Source organism: Watersipora subatra, chromosome 2 (assembly GCF_963576615.1).
Source record: "Watersipora subatra chromosome 2, tzWatSuba1.1, whole genome shotgun sequence".
Classification (NCBI taxonomy): Eukaryota; Metazoa; Bryozoa; class Gymnolaemata; order Cheilostomatida; family Watersiporidae; genus Watersipora; species Watersipora subatra.
Window position 1 is genome coordinate 76,772,597 of NC_088709.1, and position 20,956 is coordinate 76,793,552.

The 20,956-nt window shown below is 37.5% G+C and overlaps 3 protein-coding genes across 3 annotated transcripts in view; 1 reads left to right on the top strand and 2 right to left on the bottom strand.

The window, feature by feature from the left end:
* Nucleotides 1-37: 37 nt before the first annotated feature.
* On the bottom strand, nucleotides 38-11,365 carry LOC137388585 (cytoplasmic dynein 1 heavy chain 1-like). Its single transcript, XM_068075066.1, has 13 exons — nucleotides 11,162-11,365; nucleotides 9,768-10,013; nucleotides 9,440-9,565; nucleotides 8,751-8,871; nucleotides 8,266-8,474; nucleotides 7,267-7,418; nucleotides 6,917-7,014; nucleotides 6,160-6,369; nucleotides 5,104-5,342; nucleotides 3,082-3,291; nucleotides 2,601-2,780; nucleotides 2,278-2,387; nucleotides 38-215 (listed from the first exon to the last, which is right to left on the bottom strand). The coding sequence occupies exons 1-13, from the start codon at nucleotides 11,363-11,365 to the stop codon at nucleotides 38-40; spliced, it is 2,283 nt and encodes a 760-aa protein (XP_067931167.1).
* Nucleotides 11,366-11,526: 161 nt separating this feature from the next.
* On the top strand, nucleotides 11,527-11,913 carry LOC137388586 (seminal vesicle major clotting proteins-like). The gene has a single exon (XM_068075067.1). It carries the CDS (start codon nucleotides 11,527-11,529, stop codon nucleotides 11,911-11,913), a length of 387 nt encoding a protein of 128 aa, XP_067931168.1.
* Nucleotides 11,914-12,003: 90 nt separating this feature from the next.
* LOC137388587 (dynein heavy chain domain-containing protein 1-like) overlaps nucleotides 12,004-20,956 on the bottom strand; it is a 30,827-nt gene continuing 21,874 nt past the window's right edge. The window contains exons 22-30 of the mRNA XM_068075068.1: nucleotides 18,362-18,513; nucleotides 18,143-18,277; nucleotides 16,716-16,947; nucleotides 16,351-16,524; nucleotides 15,492-15,633; nucleotides 14,088-14,204; nucleotides 13,691-13,845; nucleotides 13,138-13,380; nucleotides 12,004-12,095 (exon numbers count right to left, since the gene is read on the bottom strand). Of these exons, the coding sequence (XP_067931169.1) occupies nucleotides 12,004-12,095; nucleotides 13,138-13,380; nucleotides 13,691-13,845; nucleotides 14,088-14,204; nucleotides 15,492-15,633; nucleotides 16,351-16,524; nucleotides 16,716-16,947; nucleotides 18,143-18,277; nucleotides 18,362-18,513 (1,442 nt within the window). The remainder of the gene's footprint in view (nucleotides 12,096-13,137; nucleotides 13,381-13,690; nucleotides 13,846-14,087; nucleotides 14,205-15,491; nucleotides 15,634-16,350; nucleotides 16,525-16,715; nucleotides 16,948-18,142; nucleotides 18,278-18,361; nucleotides 18,514-20,956) is intronic.

Here is a 20,956-nt window from a genome sequence, read left to right on the forward strand (position 1 = left end):
ATCTTAGAAATCACAGTTTGTCACCAGTTAAATACAATCATAGGCCACACTCACTTGTGCTCTCAATGGACTCACTATTAGCGAGAGTCAACTTTCTGTTGGAGTCCATCATGGAGCTGAGACCATCAACCCAATGAGTTGACATCTCGCCGTCGAGCACCAGCCAATTATCTATCACTGACGGCTCCTCCACCCCAGTCTTCGCTTTCTTTTCACTAGAAATTCATTAAAATAATGCTCATATGTAAGTCAATATTGATAAAGGGCAGACAACTGCTCGACGCTTGCCTTTTATGTGCATGAGAATTGTGCAGGCAGTAATCAAGGGTTGATAAAGCAGTTATGTTATGAGTGTCGTGTCATCTTACATGAAGTTATCTACCCTCTGCTACAGTTCATGTCACCTTGAATGTATGACAGAGAATCAAGACCACCACATACATGTAGGTATCAATTGTTTCATTTGCATTGATACGCAATGGTACAATTCCAAACTACTTGATGATTGTCTTCTCTCTCATTCTTAATGCTTATTGAACATCTAGAAACCACACGCATCTCGGCCAGGATTAGATAAGTCACAACACCGATACAATACTCACAGACATGCTCAGAAATGCACAGACTGTATAGATTCACTCAAGTTGATGTTGCAATGAGAAAAGCAAACAAAAGAATTGAAAGATGTTACCGTGGTAACAAAAGAAAGCACAGAGAAAAGAACAAGTTAACAAGACAGACATACGTACTGCGAGAGCAGCATAGACTCTGCTTTGCCCGTCCTATCAAATGTGTCATGATACAATGTAATGAAAGGGTTAAAATATAAAAACTTTGTAAACTGTTAAACCTTGGCCTTGACCCTCAGATTGAGTAGAACTATTAACTGAAGATCGAGGGAAAGTAAATAGTTTAACTGTGGGCTAGCATAATGATATTATACTAATATTCAAATGTTGACGCTAATCTAGTTTGAGTTAGGAACTGCGAGCAGACAGTAGGTACTCATCAAGGGATGACTGCAGAGGACTAATTCAGGAGACAAAACTGTGCTTTATTAAGTGTTGTTCATTAATTAGATGTCAGATAACTAACATGATCTCTTATATTATCTACATTTATCACCTTTGGGTGATGTCATTCAGCATGGCTCACAACTAGTAAAGAATGATGGAAGAATGTTCTGAAATGTATCACCATCAAAGTATCCAAATATATAATATATATACCGTATATACACTACATAAATAATATAACATAATATATAGTGCATGTATAATTGACACGCTTCATTAAGTGTTCTCTTTAAAAAAAGAACAGGTCACCAGATTCTAATTCCAGTGAGAAATTTTAAACTTAAAGGTTGACTTGCAACAAAATTCACATTACAGTTATTTGGTATCAAAATATTCACCATGTCTTACTCTGCTGTGTTGTAGATGCAAAATATGTGATAATGTGATTACAAGCTTTGAAAAGCTCAAAAACGAAAAGCCGCCGTAGATTAAAATCAGTTTATTTCTCTGATGTAGTCATTACATTTGGTTATTGTTTTGTCACGTGATGTTCTCACGTGAATTGAAAGGCGAATAAAAGGGTGGATATAAAACCTCTCGTAGCACTAGTTTATGACCAACACTTCGGGTTTTACCGAAAACCCCGTATCGAATATAGATGCTCGCTACTTTACAGTTTTGTTTCGGCTTGGTCTAATCATCTAGTCGTAATCTGATCATGTGACCCATACTTCACGAATAATTTCTGCAGCATTTTCCGATTATCACAGGTGACCAACAGGCTCGTCAAGTTTATCAGACAATAATATGTACTCCTTCGAGCTAAGGTTAAAAATTTAAACGAATTTTTACGGTAGGTTATAGGATATCAGTGCTGAAAGTGACAGCATTACAATGACGATAAAATAGACACGTAAAAACAATAGACATGGTTTTATTGGATGCGTGAAGTATATTTGCACAAATATTTTGACGAATGAGGTTGCGTAAAAATGTAAAAAGAAACCATCTTGTACAACTGCGTCCCATTTGAACCATTTTGGAAAGAGATTCCAAACTACGGCGGTCTCGTGTGGCTGCGATTAACTGCTCGTTTTTTAGATTTTAAAAGCTTAAAATCACATATCCACATAATTTGCACCTACAACACAGCAAAGCAAGACATAGTGAATCTTTTGATACCAAATAACTGTAATGTGAAATCTTTTGCGAGTCAACCGTTAAACACGGCAGTCTTAAGCAGAACGTTAAAGTCATCTACCTGTAGAGTTGTGTAAATGTCTGAGCAGAGGTCACGTGTCTGTGGATGCTCCTGAGAAGATGAGTGAGTGCACCATCTCTCCACACTCCTTCCTCGGAATGTCCAAACAACTGCAAGAAATGATATAAATTTGTATTGAACGTGTCTGTAAGACTCATCACAACCCAGAATGACTTATGCTGCTGCAAATAGAAGAAATTTTATTATTTTACTCAGCTTCAAAGGTCAGAAAACCGAAAAAAGTGGCAAACCTTTTGTGCAGCTGATTAGGCATACGCGTATTGCATACAATTATATGTACGTATGACATATTATGTACTTACTTCTTCTTCGCTCATGGCTGATGGACAGAGTGTCATTATATGCACCTTCGGGTAGACTACCTCAGCTTCTGGATCTTTCACCAGCGCATGCAAGCTACCGAGTCTGGCAAATGACCTTGACACATTGCCCCATTTTTTGATAAGCTGAGATTTTTCCCGGGCTTCGAGTGATTTGAGAAACTAAAAAATGGGCCAGCATTGGTGATGACGGTGAAGAGGAAAATACAATGAATAAGCAAATGATCGAACTACATACGTGTATCTCTCTGCTCAATCCTAAATTTGTTTTACCATCTCACATGAATAAGAGTGATTTTTTGTATACCGGGTGCTTATAATAAGAAAATACATTGCTGGTTTTATAAAATAACATATAATACAAACTCCCCTAGGTTTACAGCTTAAAAGGTCTGTTAACGGATGGCTGAGGTGAGGAGCAGCGTGTGAGAGCTGAGAAAAGGTTGGCAGCAATGAATCTAACCTTAATTATATCAGCTGTTCTTGGAAAAACCTCGGCATGAACCTCTGAGGCAGAAGTGCTGAGAAGTGTGGAGGAATTAGAGCTTCTAGCCGACACCGGCCATAATGAGTGCATGTTAGAGGCAAGAGGGGTTATGGGATGAGAGGTTGGATAACTCCGAAATGGAGAATGATGATCGATAGGAAGAGTTGGTGAGGTAAAATTGTATGCCTAAGCAAAGCAGCGAAGAAAGTTACTTATTAGCTGACACTGCATATGCATCTTAAACAGCAGTGTTACTAGTTGCAACAGATTCATGCAGAATAATAGAGTATTCATGCCATAATCATAGGGTAGTCATAAGCCAACCATATGTCGCACACGCTTAGTGTAAACATGTAAATCATGGAGCAATCACGTAGCACAGTAGTAGTGGCTTTGTAAAACTAAAATAGCATATATCTAACATTAGTCAAACAAATATTTCTACTACAAGCACAGCATGAGTAAATAGCAGTTATATAGCAGTTACATGGGAATTATATGGTAGTTATATGGCAGTTATATTGCAGTTATATAGCAGTTACATGGTAGTTATATGGCAGTTATATTGCAATTATATTGCAGTTATATAGCAGTTACATGGTAGTGATATGGTAGTTATATGGCAGTTATATTGCAGGTCATATATCAGTTATATGAAAGTTATATGGCAGTAATATGGCAGCCACATAGCAGTCATACAGCAGTTGTATAGCAACTTTAAAGCTCATATATGATAATTGTGCAAATTAATTGCCGCAATTTATAGCAAGGAGTTGTTCTCCATAATTAGTATACAGATCTCATCAAACAAGATAAGCAAGCAAGCTGTCGGATTACAATGGACGACCTCCAGTGGCACAAGCGAAGCAGATGCGCTGCGAACATATATAAATATTTTACCTCAACCGAGTAAGGGTCACTTTCCTGTTGAAATTTCAATGAGACAAAATATATGCAATCCAAGAGAGAGTACAACTCTTAAAGGTTGACTTGCAACAAAATTCACATTACCGTTATTTGATATGAAAAAATTCACCATGTCTTACTCTGTTGTGTTGTAGGTGCAAAATATGTGGAAAGGTGATTACAAGCTCTTAAAAGCTCAAAAACGAACAGAAAATCGCAGCCACACAAGACCGCCGTAGTTTGGATTCCCTTTCCAAAACGGCTCAAATGTGATGTAGTTGTGAGAGATGGTTTCTGTTTACACTTTCTTGCAACCTTATTCGTCGAAATATTTTCACAAATATACTTCACGCATTCGATAAAACTATGTCTATTGTTCTTACGCGTCTGTTTTATCGTCAATGTATTGCTGTCACCTTTAGCACTGATATCTTACAACTTACCATAAAAAATCGTTAAACTTTTTAACCTTAGCTCGAAAGAGTACATATCATTGTCTGATAATCATGACGAGCCTGTTGGTTACCTGTGATAATCGAAAAGTGCTGGAAAAATTATTTGCGAAGTAGTGGGTCACATGATCAGAGAACGACTTGACAATTGAATAATGCCAAAATAAAACTGTAGCGAGCATCTATATTCGATACGGGGTCTTCGGTAAAACCCAAAGTGTTTGTCATAAACTAGTACTACGATAAGTTTTATATTGAGCTTTTTATTGGCCTTTCAATTCATGTGAGAACATACGTGACAAGACGATGACCAAATTTCGTGGTTACGCCACCGAAATAAAGAGATTCTAATCTATGGCGGCTTTTGGTTTTTGAGCTTTTAAGAGCTTGTAATCACATTTCCACATATTTGGCACTTACAACACAACAGAGTAAGACATGGTGAATCGTTTGATACCAAATAACTGTAATGTGAATTTTGCTGCAAGTCAACCTTTAAGTAAATCTACATGCTGCCATTCTGTATAGAAAGTTTCAAATGTTTCAAAGTTCCTAAATCCAAGAACAAAAGTTGTACTAAAACTGAGAGTCATACAAGTTTGCTTCCGAGTGAAACAATGCGTAATGAAACACAACTAACCTTGGGCAGATTCTGTCGAAAGGTTGTCAGAGGCTTGCTTGGCTGTATCTCCTCGGATAGCTGAGACACGCGTGCCTCATTCTTCCTAGCATGAATTCTGTTAAGCGCTAAACAGAGTGTTTTGTAGATCACAGTCTTGCCACTTCCTGCTGGACCACAGACTATGACATTCAGGTTCTGTTGCAGCGCGCTGTACAGCTGTAAAATCTTCTCCATTATCTCGTGAGACTCGTGCAGCCCTGATAAAATTTTGAAATCTTCATAATCTTGCACATCTACGCAAGAATTTCTACGAGTCCGCTGTTACGCATAGACAGCTGCCAAAAACGTTCCAGACTTTTTAGTCTAACCACCGCAGGTCAGGTGACTCTGTACTCAGAGTTGAACAGGAATGTATTGAATACTACTGAAAGTTGAAACATGATTGACAGAGTCGTGATTGGTGTTACATTTTCTTTAATTGTATCAATAAAATTACCTTAACAAAAAGATGAGTGACAATTTGATTTCAGCGCTCCAACCATGTACTAAGAATTTTTGGGACCAAAAACTAAGACACCAAGAAAGACTTTTTGAACATTTCATTGTAATGTTTTACATTTTTAGTTTTTTGTCAATAATTCAACAAGGGTGATTAGGGGTAATTTTAGCCGCAATAAGAATATGAGCTTGTATTATAGTAAACAAACAATGACAGCCTTTGTCATAGAAAACTGCAATGACATCATCATTTTGGTTTTTTAATTGCACTGACTTCTGGTTGGAAATAGAACAAGAAAAACTAACATCTTAGGAGTTATCGCCTCTTAGACACTGATTAGCCAACTTCTCAACCTGAACTATTTAGTGCTAAATTATTTCTGATTAAATGTTTAGTAAAGTTTTAGCCTCTGGTACTACAAGTGAGAAGTATTCATACTAGGATTCCTACTAGGACAAAATATCTAACTCACCAATAAATGATTCTATTTTATGGTGCCACAGTATTTAGGTCAGGAAGGTCAGGTAGGTCAGGAAGAGTGTCGCAGGAGAAATAAACAAATCTGCCATACTTACCGTCAGTTCTAAGCTGGTCTTTGATTGCTTGCACCAACTCGGAGTGGTGCACAGAGGGGAGAATTTCAGCTGAGAGAGGAAAAATGTCTCGCAAAATATTCCTAAATGTGATTAAGTCCGACTCTTTTTCAAAGAGAGGAAGCAATATGGCGGAGAAACCATATACCAATGACACTTCATATTTGTCTGGTTTGGGGAGAAGAAATTCATCTGAATAATGAGAGAAAACATACCAAGCTGCGTCTAATATGTAATCTTACGCTGGAGTACAGAATCAGAAGGGTTGATATGCTACACAAACCTTCTGATGAGTCGATATGTAATATGTAATCTTATGCTGGAGTACAGAATCAGAAGGGTTGATATGCTACACAAACCTTCTGATGAGTCGATATGTAATATGTAAACTTATGCCGGAGTACAGAATCAGAAGGGTTGATATGCTACACAAACCTTCTGATGAGTCGATATGTAATATGTAATCTTATGCTGGAGTACAGAATCAGAAGGGTTGATATGCTACACAAACCTTCTGATGAGTCGATATGTAATATGTAATCTTATGCTGGAGTACAGAATCAGAAGGCTTGATATGCTACACAAACCTTCTGATGAGTCGATATGTAATATGTAATCTTACGCTGGAGTACAAAATCAGAAGGGTTGATATGCTACACAAGCCTTCTGATGAGTTGATATGTAATATGTAATCTTACGCTGGAGTACAAAATCAGAAGGGTTGATATGCTACACAAACCTTCTGATGAGTCGATGAACTGACGACGATCAAAAGCTGGACTGTAGAGCCTCTCAACAGAAAGCTGGAGAGCTTGAAGGAGAGACTTGAGGGAAAGTCTGCAAAAGACAATGTGAATGAATAGAGGAGAAGATAAGGCAGAAATGAGAGTACTGTAAAATATGAGTAATAGTATGGACAGAAATGAAGATGAGAGAAAATGGGAAGAGAAGTCATGAGTAAAAGAGAGACACTCAAGATAGAATGTGATCAACTAAAAGGTCAACAAGGATGTGAAATGAAAGGAGAGACTCTGAGAGAGGAAAAAAAAAATACAGACTGTTGAGAAAGATGAGAAAATGGCTGCTCACCTGAATGAACCGATTTGGTTCTGACAGAACTCGCTGAAAAGCAGAAGTTTGTCGGTGAGTGCCCGAGGGTTCTCATAGCCCCAACTGTAGAGGAGCGTTTCTATTAGAACTCGTCGGTCTGGTGCAACCATGGCACACGGCCTCATCAACAGCTGCAGTTTAAAAATAAAACTCATAACTAATCTGGCATTACGCTAACAGCACTAATCTCTCCAACAGCCTGGGAGCCTGTGATCACAGAGCCATAAAAAAAGATTGTCGACCCATACCTCTACTACAAACTAGGAATGCCACAAGCAAACTTTAATTGAAATAAGAATGTGACCCGATGTGTCATGAGGATCCACTGATTATTTCTAAAGCTAACTTATTCTAACTGTAAATATTTTTCCAGATAGTAATTCAAAGTCATGGCAAACTTAGCACTAAAAAGTGGAGATCAAGGTTGACATATACATGTTCAAATCCTAAAGAGCTTTTGTTTTAAAACTATGCCTAGGTGTCCCTAGGTAGCCTTCTCATTGAGTGCTAGTACTATGATAAGTAGAAGTGTCAGCCGATAGAATTGAGCGGGTCCATTTAAACTCACCAGCGGTTTACGACATTGACTGAAGCGCTATAGACTGCGCTGGTCAACATACGCCTATAATTTATATTTTTTACTGACGATAAGCACAGTATATTAGATCGGAAGAGAAATATAAAAATAATTTGAACAGATTATAAAACTATGTTAACCCTCGTTTTTCATATATGTAGGACAATAGGCAATCTATAACGCATCCTTAAAATACCAATGTTAAATTCTGATCATAAGAGGATATGAGATTTACACTTCGGTACAGTATAAGCCATCATGCTATTACTTACTGAAAACACATTCATAGATGTTCTTATCCCTAAACTTACCAAAAAATTTTTCATAAACAAATACAGAGATGGTACAACACAAACACAGAAATAGATATATCTATTTCTAGACCTCCCTGATTTACTTACCCGGAGTGATTCTGGAACTTCCTGGTATCTCGAGGCATCGCTATTGAAGACCATAAAGAAGGCGCTATTGTCACGGGCTGGTATGAGACGGCCTCCATACATAATGTCACCAAGATATCGAGGTTGGTAGGGTATGGGCTGACTAACTAGATGTCTGTTGTCACCTTCTTTCTGTGCTTCAAAGGAAGCCTTCTGACTCGGGACATTATCTACAGGTAGGGAGAACAGGCGAGGTATTAACCCCCTTTAATTTTACATTATACATCTTTTACTCGCTCTTTTATAGCATAACTTGGAAGCATGAAACGCTTGTGTGGTAATGTTTAAAGACTAACATAAAAAGCAAGAACAAGCAAAAGAAAGAAGTCAAGAACAGCTCAAAGGATAACATCTATAAAAGCGTGTATGTAAAACACATTCCAAGTCCTGAGAGTCCTTAGCAATGTGCTATATCAAAGCATCCTAACTCAAAGCTTAGAATCTACCATAGAAAAGGCTGGGAAGTGGACTTTCTTTGTAAATCTCAGACTCTTTCAAAGAGCTCCCTTCTCCAATTGAGTGTCTCCGTTTTCTTTCTGATCCAGATACACTGTCAGTTGTCTTCTCCTGAAACAGAACAGAAGTCTAGTGCCTTTTTGAATAGCCATATTAGGTGACTATAAAAGAGCAAAAGCTTGCTTTTTCAAAAATAATATCAGACAAAATTTTCTGTTTGAACCCATCAAAAGCTCACAATTGAAAGATTGGCAAAATCTAATTAACCAGAAGAACAACATTAAAAGGTAAATGAGCAATAAGGAGGCTGATGGACAATGATGAAAGTGTTTATAAGAATAAGTAATGAATTCATAAATTCTCTCACTATGTTAAGGCTAATGAGTCAAGCATCCAATGCCTATCTCCAATAAAAGCTTACACAAATATCTATTTTATTATTGGTTGAATAAAACTAGCACGCTAGGAAACAGGCAAATATGGGGTAGCTCTATAGGAAGCAGGTGCATATGGGTAGCTCTATTGAAAACAGTTTAATCAGCCAATGCTTTATTTGGAATAGTTGTGTTCAGTGATTCTGCCAATTTAATTGCAAGCAGTTTGTGTTACCTGCAATTTTTAGTGTTCAAACTTTAGCACAAGGTTGGCAATACCTTGTGCTAAAAAAGGCAGTGCCTACCTGTTCTGGAATGAATGTGTTAACTTGAGAGAGGAGACGAGGAGTTTTGGTTGGTCTAATGGTTCCTTCATCCTGAGGGAGAGTGTGCAAAGTAGTCAGCGAGTTCCTCCGAGGAAGTTTCAGAGGCTGCAATAATAGAAGGATAGTTCAATACAAACCAATAAGACAAAAACAAAGATCTTGTGTCAAGTGAAGGTCAAGGTTTGATGTGATTATTGGCTAATAATGTTGGTGGGGGGAAGATAAGGAATGAATAATTATAAAGGATGCAGGGAGAGACAAGCATAAAGAGTTTAGCACATAATGTAAGGAGTGGAGAGTTAGCTACCTGTTCTGTTACTGGCATCCCTCTAGTAGTGTACTCAAATGCCTGAGAATAGCGGAGGGAGCGAAGTGCCATTGATATGCTGCGCAGCTGTTGTGCTGCGACTGACATGAGCTCTACAGTCAATCGATCAGAGTTATCGAAGAGAGCCCAGCAGCCAGACTGCACGACTCCTGAGAGGATGCGCTGCAGATTGAAGAGGTCAAACTGACTGCTACAGGTCAAAGGAAAGATGGCGGTGCCCAGGATCTATAGAAGAGAAACGATACGATGCATAGCTGATACACCAACTGCATTGTGTATCATACATGTATAATATAATAGATCATATCACTTTCCTCTCATTAGAAACATCGAGATATATGGATACATTTACCACCAGACAGAATGAGCTTGCAGTGTAGCGATAAGAGGTGAACACAAACGCTACAGTTTTCATGTTACAAGTCAGAAATGGTATGAGAATTGTGCCCCTCGATTCTCTATGAAAGACCTGGCTGTCAAGTAGCTGTTTTGCCTTCTCGTCTCATCAAAAACAAAAAGCTTTTTGTCATTCCATCAAAGAAAATGATTGGTGGTTTTAAACTCGTTCTGCTAGTCGTGACCGTGTGACCATTTCTATTAGCATTTGATAAACTCTCTCAATGAACTGACATAAAAATTGAAAGAAATTCTAAACACAGAAGAAAAACTGAATATTATAATAGAGATAACTCGCTCATCGCACATTAGAATACTCAAACTACGAAGACTCAAACTACGGAGACTCAAACTACGGAGACTCAAACTACGGAGACTCAAACTACGGAGACTCAAACTACGGAGACTCAAACTACGGAGACTCAAACTACGGAGACTCAAACTACGGAGACTCAAACTACGGAGACTCAAACTACGAAGACTCAAACTACGGAGACTCAAACTACGGAGACTCAAACTACGGAGTGTTTATGTGTAGAAAGTAAAGTTTACTTGTTGCATTGTTAAAAAGAGCTTAGGATGTCCTCAGTTTTATATTATTGGTGAAAAAATTAACACCGAGTTCTGCTTGTACAGATAGTAACTTTTACAGATGTAATGAAGCACAATGATTAAAAAAAAAGTTACTTAAGTACCAATTACTTGTTGATCAACACGCCCATGTAGATGTGCAATAGCCTGTGGCCCTTACAAGAGTTTTATCACAGCTAATCGCAGGGTGATGCTCGTTAATGGCTGCTTACCTACAATATCTGAGATGTAATGTTGCAACATTGGTAGGCTATAAAGTTTGGATCAGATGTACTCACAAAATAGAGGTTATTCACAAAACAAGCTTTTGTGTCGGCGGTAAGATCACTATAGAGACAAACAACAAGCTCCAGTCGAAACTGGAGTCAACACAACGAGTCGCTTACCTTTGATAAAGAGAGAACTGTTTCTGTTTTACCGACACCACTTGGACCCATTACTGTACCAAGCCTGTAATCCTTCATAGCCATGAGAAGAGAATATTGGACTCTTTCAGTGAGCCCGGTGGTTATGAATGATGTCTTAGGTCCTTGGTACTCATAGCCATATTCATAACTAGAACCAGACAAGAGTGAATCAAGCGGTTTCATTTGAGACCTGTTGAGCGTTAAAGTAGGTCGCGCAAGCAGAGACCTGGAACATGAGGCGCTAACAGAAGCCGTTAAAAGGTAACAAAAGAGAACACTTGAAGAAGAAAAGATATGACAAAGACAAATATGTTAAGAAGCGAGATCATGACAAAAAAGAAGACATGACAGAAAGAGAAGACATGACAGGAAGAGAGGACATGACAGGAAGAGAAGACATGACAGGAAAAGAGGACATGACAGGAAGAGAAGACATGACAGTAAGAAAAGACATGACAGGAAGAGAAGACATGACAGGAAGAGAAGACATGACAGGAAGAGAGGACATGACAGGTAGAGAAGACATGACAGTAAAAGAAGACATGACAGAAAGAGAGGACATGACAGGTAGAGAAGACATGACAGGAAAAGAAGACATGACAGGAAGAGAAGACATGACAGGAAGAGAAGACATGACAGGAAGAGAAGACATGACAGGAAGAGAGGACATGACAGGAAGAGAAGACATGACAGGAAAAGAGGACATGACAGTAAAAAGAGAATGTGAATAATAAAATATGGAAAGAGAAGAGAATTGAAAGAGAGATGAGAGAAAGTACCAAATTAAAAAGAAATATTAAAAGAATATTTTATATTCTGAATTACCTCGCATCAAGTTGTTGAACTTGCAGGGGTCCAAAAGCATATGTAGAAACCATTTCTATAGAAGTTGTCTGCTTTTCTAACAGTTCTTCTACAAAATTAGTACAGCAATACCGTGTGCGTAATGCCAAATCTTTTCCGTATTTCTCTATCATGCATGACGCCTCAGAATAGACAAGCGCAACACTGTAAGTTTAAGCTCTTGCTGCATTCTGCAAAGATTTCTTATCTGAAGCCGATCACAGCCAATACGAATTTGCACAGCAAAAAATATAACAGAAGCTAACACTGGGTAAAGAGCTGTATCACATCTGTGATGCGCAAACTAGCAACTCCGTTTGGAAAAGGATTCGTGTGAGTCAATACAGTCTGAGCAATGAGAAAATACTGATGAGTGATAGCAACATGGGAAGACAACTGTCATATATGGTTTCCAGGAGAGTAAAATTCAAAGTTGCTCATTATTAAGGTCCACTCTGAAAGGTTAGCATGCCGGTTAAGGTGAAATACATGAGTGTAAGGGAAGACAACCTAAAATAATTATAAAAAAACATCAGCTGAAGATTGTCTGACTAAGGTCTACCACAAGTCTCTATGACTTTGTTATTACCAGCTACAGCGACTATGAGACGTACTAACTAGTAACTAGTAACTAACAACTAGACTATAACTGCGGCTAGCTATTGGACAATCTTTCAGATTAACTGACCAATCATTTAATTACTTAGGATGTTTATTGGCAAATAAAATCACAGCTCAACCATTTAAATATGGATAATGAAGCGGAAGCAGCCAACACATCGTTCCTTACCTCCGAGTGCATTGATGACTACTCGGAACTTGCTTCCTGATAAACAATGCAGGTGGCACATGAAGACGGTTTGTTCATCAAACGCACAGACAGTCAAAAGTAATAATGTCATTGCTGCGGTTTTAGTAGCATCAAAATAATGAGATTGATCTAAGTTGGTTGAAAAATTGCTACTGATGGTGTAGTCCTGCTTGAGTAAGATCACGGTATGAATGTCCAATACCACTGATGTGCTCAATCGTATAGGAAAACTTTGTTAGCATCATAACATGAATAAGGAATGCTGATGATGTAATAAAGAAGAGAGCATAAAACTGCATACCTCCACTCAAATAGCTCGTCTGACGCCTAGAAGCTGGTGTGGCAGAAGCTCTGGGAGACAAAGCACCGACGTTGCTTGAGGTGACCCTGAGTGAGCGTTCTCGAGAAAATGCTGGATCGAGCTTCTCCTCAGTCACCTGCACAAAGGTCTTCGCTCTGAGAAGTGATGAAATCTCCATAGAATATTTTAGGCTGCTTGACCAATCATAGCAGTTGCTGCATGAGACATCGGCAGACAGCAACCCTAAAAAAAGGGCCCAGATTTTTACAAGATATTCTAACAATGAAATGACCAGGCTTCCACTAGCTGACAATGTACTCAAACGAAGAGATACACCGGCTTTTTTAAGATGACATTCAGTACTCCATAAAACCGTAAAAAACCTAGGTTCAAGCCAGAACGCTGGCTAAAAGCTTTTAATAGAGGATTTCCCACCGACAATCTAACTCAGGCTAATAGTTCGTTACTACTCTTATGTGCTAGGCTAGTAAAGATATATGACCAAAATAAGATATAACCGATATGGCTAGAAAAAGAATGAAGAGAGACTAACTGTCAGTCAAGCTGATGAGTTGGGTATAGCAATTTACTAGTCCTCTCAGCACAAGACTCAGCCTCATTCTGGAATATTCCACTCTTGTGTGTAAGAGACTGGAATTCTCTCGAATCACTAAAACTACTCTTTCCATTTTTTGCTGCAATGAGTTCCTGCAACAGACACTTAGGATGAGCATACAACAAGAAATAAGATCTTCAGATAACCAGTGCATATTATTTGCTTTTAAAAGGTAACACTTTCCTTAAAAATCGTCGCATAAATATTTTGAATGGCTTTGAAATGTTTTCAAAATTACACAAACCAAAAAAACTAATTCTCGAAAGTATTTGTGTTTGACAAGTAGAGACAAGTGCCAGGCAACAGGTGCTGAGCATAATAAAGATGAGCATACCTAAGAGCAGCAATCTCTCGTCGAACATCAGTGGAAGACTTCAAGGCCTGAGTCATCTTGTGTGACCAGAGGATCTGTTGCGTTGTTATGAGACACTGCGATGGGTACTTCAAGAGTCTGAAATATTACAGGCACATGAATGCACTAATAAAAACAACAGTGCACTTGAATACACTACAATATCAACTCTCTCCTACAATGAACAGCATACAATATCAACTCTCTCCTACAATGAATAACATACAATATCAACTCTCTCCTACAATGAACAGCATACAATATCAATTCTTTCCTACAATGAACAACATACAATATCAACTCTCTCCTACAATGAACAGCATACAATATCAATTCTTTCCTACAATGAACAACATACAATATCAACTCTTTTATAGAATGAATAACATACAATATCAACTCTCTCCTACAATGAACAACATACAATATCAACTATTTCCTACAATGAAAAGCATACAATATCAACTCTCTCCTACAATGAACAGCATACAATATCAACTCTCTCCTACAATGAACAGCATACAATACCAATTCTTTTTTAGAATGAACAGCATACAATATCAACTTTCTCCTACAATGAATAACATACAATATCAACTCTCTCCTACAATGAATAACATACAATATCAACTCTCTCCTACAATGAACAGCATACAATATCAATTCTTTCCTACAATGAACAACATACAATATCAACTCTCTCCTACAATGAACAGCATACAATATCAATTCTTTCCTACAATGAACAACATACAATATCAACTCTTTTATAGAATGAATAACATACAATATCAACTCTCTCCTACAATGAACAACATACAATATCAACTATTTCCTACAATGAAAAGCATACAATATCAACTCTCTCCTACAATGAACAGCATACAATATCAACTCTCTCCTACAATGAACAGCATACAATACCAATTCTTTTCTAGAATGAACAGCATACAATATCAACTTTCTCCTACAATGAATAACATACAATATCAACTCTCTCCTACAATGAACAGCATACAATACCAATTCTTTTCTAGAATGAACAGCATACAATATCAACTTTCTCCTACAATGAATAACATACAATATCAACTCTCTCCTACAATGAACAACATACAATATCAACTCTTTTATACAATGAATAACACACAATATCAACTTTCTCCTACAATGAACAGCATACAATATCAACTCTCTCCTTCAACAAACAGCATACAATATCAACTCTCTCCTACAATGAACAGCATACAACATTTCCAAATTTCAAGTTGTTGTAACTACTGCAGTCATGCAACATATAAGTTTACATAGCACAGCTTTAGTTTGACCTTGACATGGTTTCTGATGGTTCAAGCTGTAAAGTTTTAAAACTTCACCAAGTCTTACCTGTGAGTCCAAAGCTTCATCTCTCTGGTCAAGTGAATAGGAAGTCTCACAGAATGCCTAGTGTTATCTTCCACTTCCTTAGCTTTTCTCTCTTCTTCCATGCTTGCTACCTCAGCCAGTACAGACACAAGATCTGGATTGTCTACAAAAATATACAACAATCATGATAATATAAACATATGAACAAAAACAGGAAAAGCTATTCACATATTTGACAGGCAATGAGCAAAATGATAAAATTAAAGGTACCTATACCAAAAATGAGCACAACAGTTCTATCTGTAAACTCCTCTATGCTGATTGCAACTATTAGCACATGATCACATTACTTACACACTTGTAATCTTTTTTCTACATTTTACACACAGAGCATGAACTGTATGTACATAAGACACTCAAACAGCGAGCAACTTTTCTGATAGGTACATTCCGCAGTGAAGCCTGTACAGAGAGTTAGTCTTACTTGTCCCGCTTTCCTTACAAGTAGGTACTTACTTACCTAGTGGGTACATGCAGAAATAGCGCATTGTTTGTAACACAGTAAGACAATCGCCAACTAGCCTGAGAAAATAATATGGAAGGAAGCTTCACTCAAACAATAGTAAATATTCTTATGTACATAGCTCAACTTGGCATAGATTAATCACTTAAAGCTAGCAGTGAAGTAGTAACTACGTAATTGAACTACGTCTACTAGTCCATAGACATCTACTAGTCCATAGTCATCTACTAGTCCATAGAACTGACCAATAAATACTTCTGATAATGTCGCATAGACCACTTTTAAAATACCCTCATCTGCTGTAACCTTTTAATATAACTTTACATGTACACACTTTGTACCAATCTGGGTGCTCACCATTATATAGGTGCTCTAACAGGCAGTTCTGTAGCTGGCTTTGTAGGGTTTGCCTAAGTTGTTTGTCAAGTTGTGAGAGCCAAGAAGGGCCATGGTGGAGAGCTCCTACTCTCTCTAGCAATGGCACACACTCGTCATGCTCTCCGAATATGCAAACTGCCTCTAGTTTGTCTCCTGAAAGTATTATAACAAGTCGAGTTATTCAGTCGGAAGATGAAAAGAAAGATCTAAGATTTTGTATATACTTACGATTGACTGAAAAATAAAATAGCGGTCGACTTACAATACAAAAACAGCATTCGACCTAATGTACTAGTTTTGGTATAACTCATAAGACAGAATCAGCTGATACCCTTAAAATTTACCATTAAGTTGGTAGTCTAAGGCTACATTAGCTGAGTTCTGGAAGTCATCAGGAAGCTTGAATCGTAGTGAGTCCAGTGCTGGAAAGCATTTCCTGGCAATAGGAATAAACTGCTGTGGAGATCTGATTACTGACATCATATGTATGACATCATCGTCTGTGACAAAGTAAAGTCGGGGAAAGGACTGACGCAATTGTTCTATCTGTGAGCTGAAGTCCTTCAAGATGGCTTCCTACAAGTGACAGTGTAGAGTTTGTGCAAGTTCTTTATGACGTCAGACAATGTATAACACACTTTACATATATTTATGTATGGACTATTCTTAAGACAGTATGCATACCTCAGCGATTACCATCTGAGTGAACATTCTACGTAAGTTCTCTCCTTGAATGGTCTTGTATCCTTTCTCTCCTCTAACACGTGAAGTGATGGACATAACTCCTGTGAAGAGAATATACTATCGCCTTAATTGTGTCACAAAAACAAGCTTTAGTAAGACACTACTTGATACATGACAGTTTGCTAAACATCTAGGAGTGATTGCGGGAAGCAATACCTGGATCAGCGAGGATTGACCTCTGAATGTCCTTCATTTGTGAGTGAACCTCTTCAAAAGAGAAAGCTTGAGTAGACATTCCGGTGTACAACTTGGGGTCTTCAAACAGCTTCATTAGATAGAGCCACTAAAATACAAAAGAAACACATTTACCTGAATTCTGTCAGTATAAAAAAAATCAGGTAATCACAATCTGCATAATATCCCCTGTTGTAAGCTTCAGCACTTACCTTGATCTACTAGAAAAAATAAACATTAGAAACCTGCTGTTTAGCAACTTTAAATGTTATAGTAGCCATTTGATTCTGACAGGAGTAATTATGGATTGCCAGGTTTGTCATTGTATCACCATAGATTGACAGATCTGAAATGACTTGTCATACATTGACAGGTCTGACATGACTCACCTTAAACTGGCAAGTCTGACATGACCCACCTTGGACTGGCAGGTCTGACATGACTCACCTTAGACTGGCAAGTCTGACATGACCCACCTTGGACTGGCAGGTCTGACATGACTCACCGTAGACTGGCAGGTCTGACATGACTCACTTTAGACTGGCAGGTCTGACATGACTCACCTTAGACCGGCAGGTCTGACATGACTCACCTTAGACTGGCAGGTCTGACATGACTCACCTTAGACCGGCGGGTCTGACACGACTCACCTTAGACCGGCAGGTCTGACATGACTCACCTTAGACCGGCAGGTCTGACATGACTCACCGTAGACTGGCAGGTCTGACATGACTCACCTTAGACCGGCGGGTCTGACACGACTCACCTTAGACCGGCAGGTCTGACATGACTCACCTTAGACTAGCAGGTCTGACATGACTCACCGTAGACTGGCAGGTCTGACATGACTCACCTTAGACTGGCAGTTGAGCCAGAGAAGGAGCAGCTCCTCAATCTCCCTGAGTTTGTAGTGGAGAGACTCAGTACTTGCTCGGAAACCTGCTATATAGGGAGAGGAAAGCATTTGCCGCAGACTCACTTGGCTATCCTGAAAGAAAAAAGAAACAAGGAATTAGTCTATAGGAATTTATTTTTCAACTTCCTTTTTTATGAAAAGAGGCTTGCTACCAACCTCTAGCAAATACTGAAGCTCCTCGGTCTCTATGAGTATGTAAAGGTCATCTGTAGTTGTATCGAGTCCCTTGGGGGCAGGTGCTAGTGGTGTCTGTCTGCTGGATGATCTCTTATCAGCTCCCAGTCTCCTCTGCTCTGTACGAGACTTGTCTGTCAACAGTGAGACTCAACAAGTAGTTGACTACTAGTTGAGTACTTCATCCAGCGACTAAATCTACTTTCAATTACTTACAATTTTATAACTTATAAATTAGAGTTTTAAAAAACTGATACCATATGTTGGATTGATTCACTATGAAAAGTGTTTAAAAATAGACACTATAGTATATTTTTAATTATATATTAATAACTCTACTAAAGTAATAAGAATGTTTGGTAAGTTGTTATCAGCAAAACCAGAGAAAAAGTTTTTCAAGAGCGCCAAACAAATCAACAAAGCCTGCTGCAAGGCGAAGCGTATAGAAAGCAAAAATGCATCATTTGCTGTTTTTAAACTAATAAATATCTTTCCCATGAAATATAACCAGAGCAATATGAAAGAAAGTAGCAAGCACAGAACTTGAACCTGGAAGATTTTGTCACAACCCCTATGGGATTGACTAAAGAGAAGTGAGATTTCATAGAGAAGTTACATCAACAGAGCAAAAGCAGCAGCGATTAATGCCCAAAAACATCACAGGCACGCTAGTTTAATACTTTCAAATAAAGAAAAAGGACAGAAGACATGTTGCCATGAAAGAAAACTCGTGCCTTACCCCAAGATCTCTCCAACCCTCCAATAACACCTGATATTATTAAAATAAGTATTAATCCTTGGTGAATTCTGATGCCCAGACTGAAAAAGGCATCTAGGAGCTATCACGAAAGCAATGTGAAACAGTTCTTACTAATAGATGTCTTTAATGGACACTTTTATGACAGACAGAAAATGAATTGTAGGTGATTGCAACTCAAATAAGTGAACGGCAACTGAAGAAACATATGGTTGAGCCCTTGATTCTTCCATTCACTCGGTCAACAGAAATAAGACAAACATAATGGCCAACAAATAACATCTAACAGATTACAACCATGTGCAGTAACTAGTAACTAGTGGTGACCATATGTGTGGTCTTTCAATAACGATGTGTGTGGTCTCTAAAATAACTCACCAGCAATAGTGATTACCATCAACTAGCAGCTAATTATAGCAGGCAGCTTCCAATAATGCCCTACTGGCTCATAATGATTGACCTAAGCTACTGGCTATACACCAATAATTGAACTAACATCAACTAGCAGTCACCTATCATAGCTACATAGCTAGCGGGTAGCTAGCCCATGTAGAGCAGCACTTACTTGTAGGATTGGCTGAAACAATCAATGCAAATTAATATCATGCATTATTCAGAAACTTATTTTTCATTTATATATGTTGCAGATTAAGTATTTCATAAAATAAGGCGTTTCATAGATGCAAACACGTTTAATGCTGGTGATAAATATATGAAATGTGTAATTATCTTACAGATGTACAGCTTGATGTACTGCGTTTTAAAGTTCAAGTCAAACAAGCCAAAAGAGAAGTCTTTTCAAGGCAGTCTCACCGGTGTGTAATCTAAATACGAATATTTCACTCTACTTTAGTACTCTGTAGTCCACTATTATTCACTAGTGTATAATATAAACATGAATATTTTAATCCACTTTAGTACTCTGTAGTCAACTATTATTCACTAGTGTATAATATAAACATGAATATTTTAATCTACTTTAGTACTCTGTAGTCCACTATTATTCACTAATGTATAATATAAACATGAATATTTTAATCTACTTTAGTACTCTGTAGTCAACTATTATTCACTAGTGTATAATATAAACATGAATATTTTAATCTACTCTAGTACTCTGTAGTCAACTATTATTCACTAATGTATGATATAAACATGAATATTTTAATCCACTTTAGTACTCTGTAGTCAACTATTATTTACTAGTGTACGATATAAACATGAATATTTTAATCTACTTTAGTACTCTGTAGTCAACTATTATTCACTAGTGTATGATATAAACATGAATATTTTAATCCACTTTAGTACTCTGTAGTCAACTATTATTCACTAGTGTATAATATAAACATGAATATTTTAATCTACTTTAGTACTCTGTAGTCAACTATTATTCACTAGTGTATGATATAAACATGAATATTTTAATCTACTTTAGTACTCTGTAGTCAACTATTATTCACTAGTGTATAATATAAACATGAATATTTTAATCTACTTTAGTACTCTGTAGTCAACTATTATTCACTAGTGTATAATATAAACATGAATATTTTAATCTACTTTAGTACTCTGTAGTCAACTATTATTCACTAGTGTATAATATAAACATGAATATTTTAATCTACTTTAGTACTCAGTAGTCAACTATTATTCACTAGTGTATTATATAAACATGAATATTTTAATCTACTTTAGTACTCTGTAGTCCACTATTATTCACTAGTGTATAATATAAACATGAATATTTTAATCTACTTTAGTACTCTGTAGTCCACTATTATTCACTAGTGTATAATATAAACATGAATATTTTAATC

Bases quoted from the DNA above. Each gene is read 5' to 3' on its own strand.
- LOC137388585 (XM_068075066.1), bottom strand. From the start codon at position 11,365: ATGAAACCGCTTGATTCACTCTTGTCTGGTTCTAGTTATGAATATGGC. The intron at 10,014-11,161 runs GTAAGCGACTCG...TCTCTTCTATAG, and splicing joins CAGTTCTCTCTTTATCAAAG to ATCCTGGGCACCGCCATCTT. The intron at 8,475-8,750 runs GTAGATTCTAAG...CCCTACCTGTAG, and splicing joins ACTTCCCAGCCTTTTCTATG to ATAATGTCCCGAGTCAGAAG.
- LOC137388586 (XM_068075067.1), top strand. From the start codon at position 11,527: ATGACAGAAAGAGAAGACATGACAGGAAGAGAGGACATGACAGGAAGA.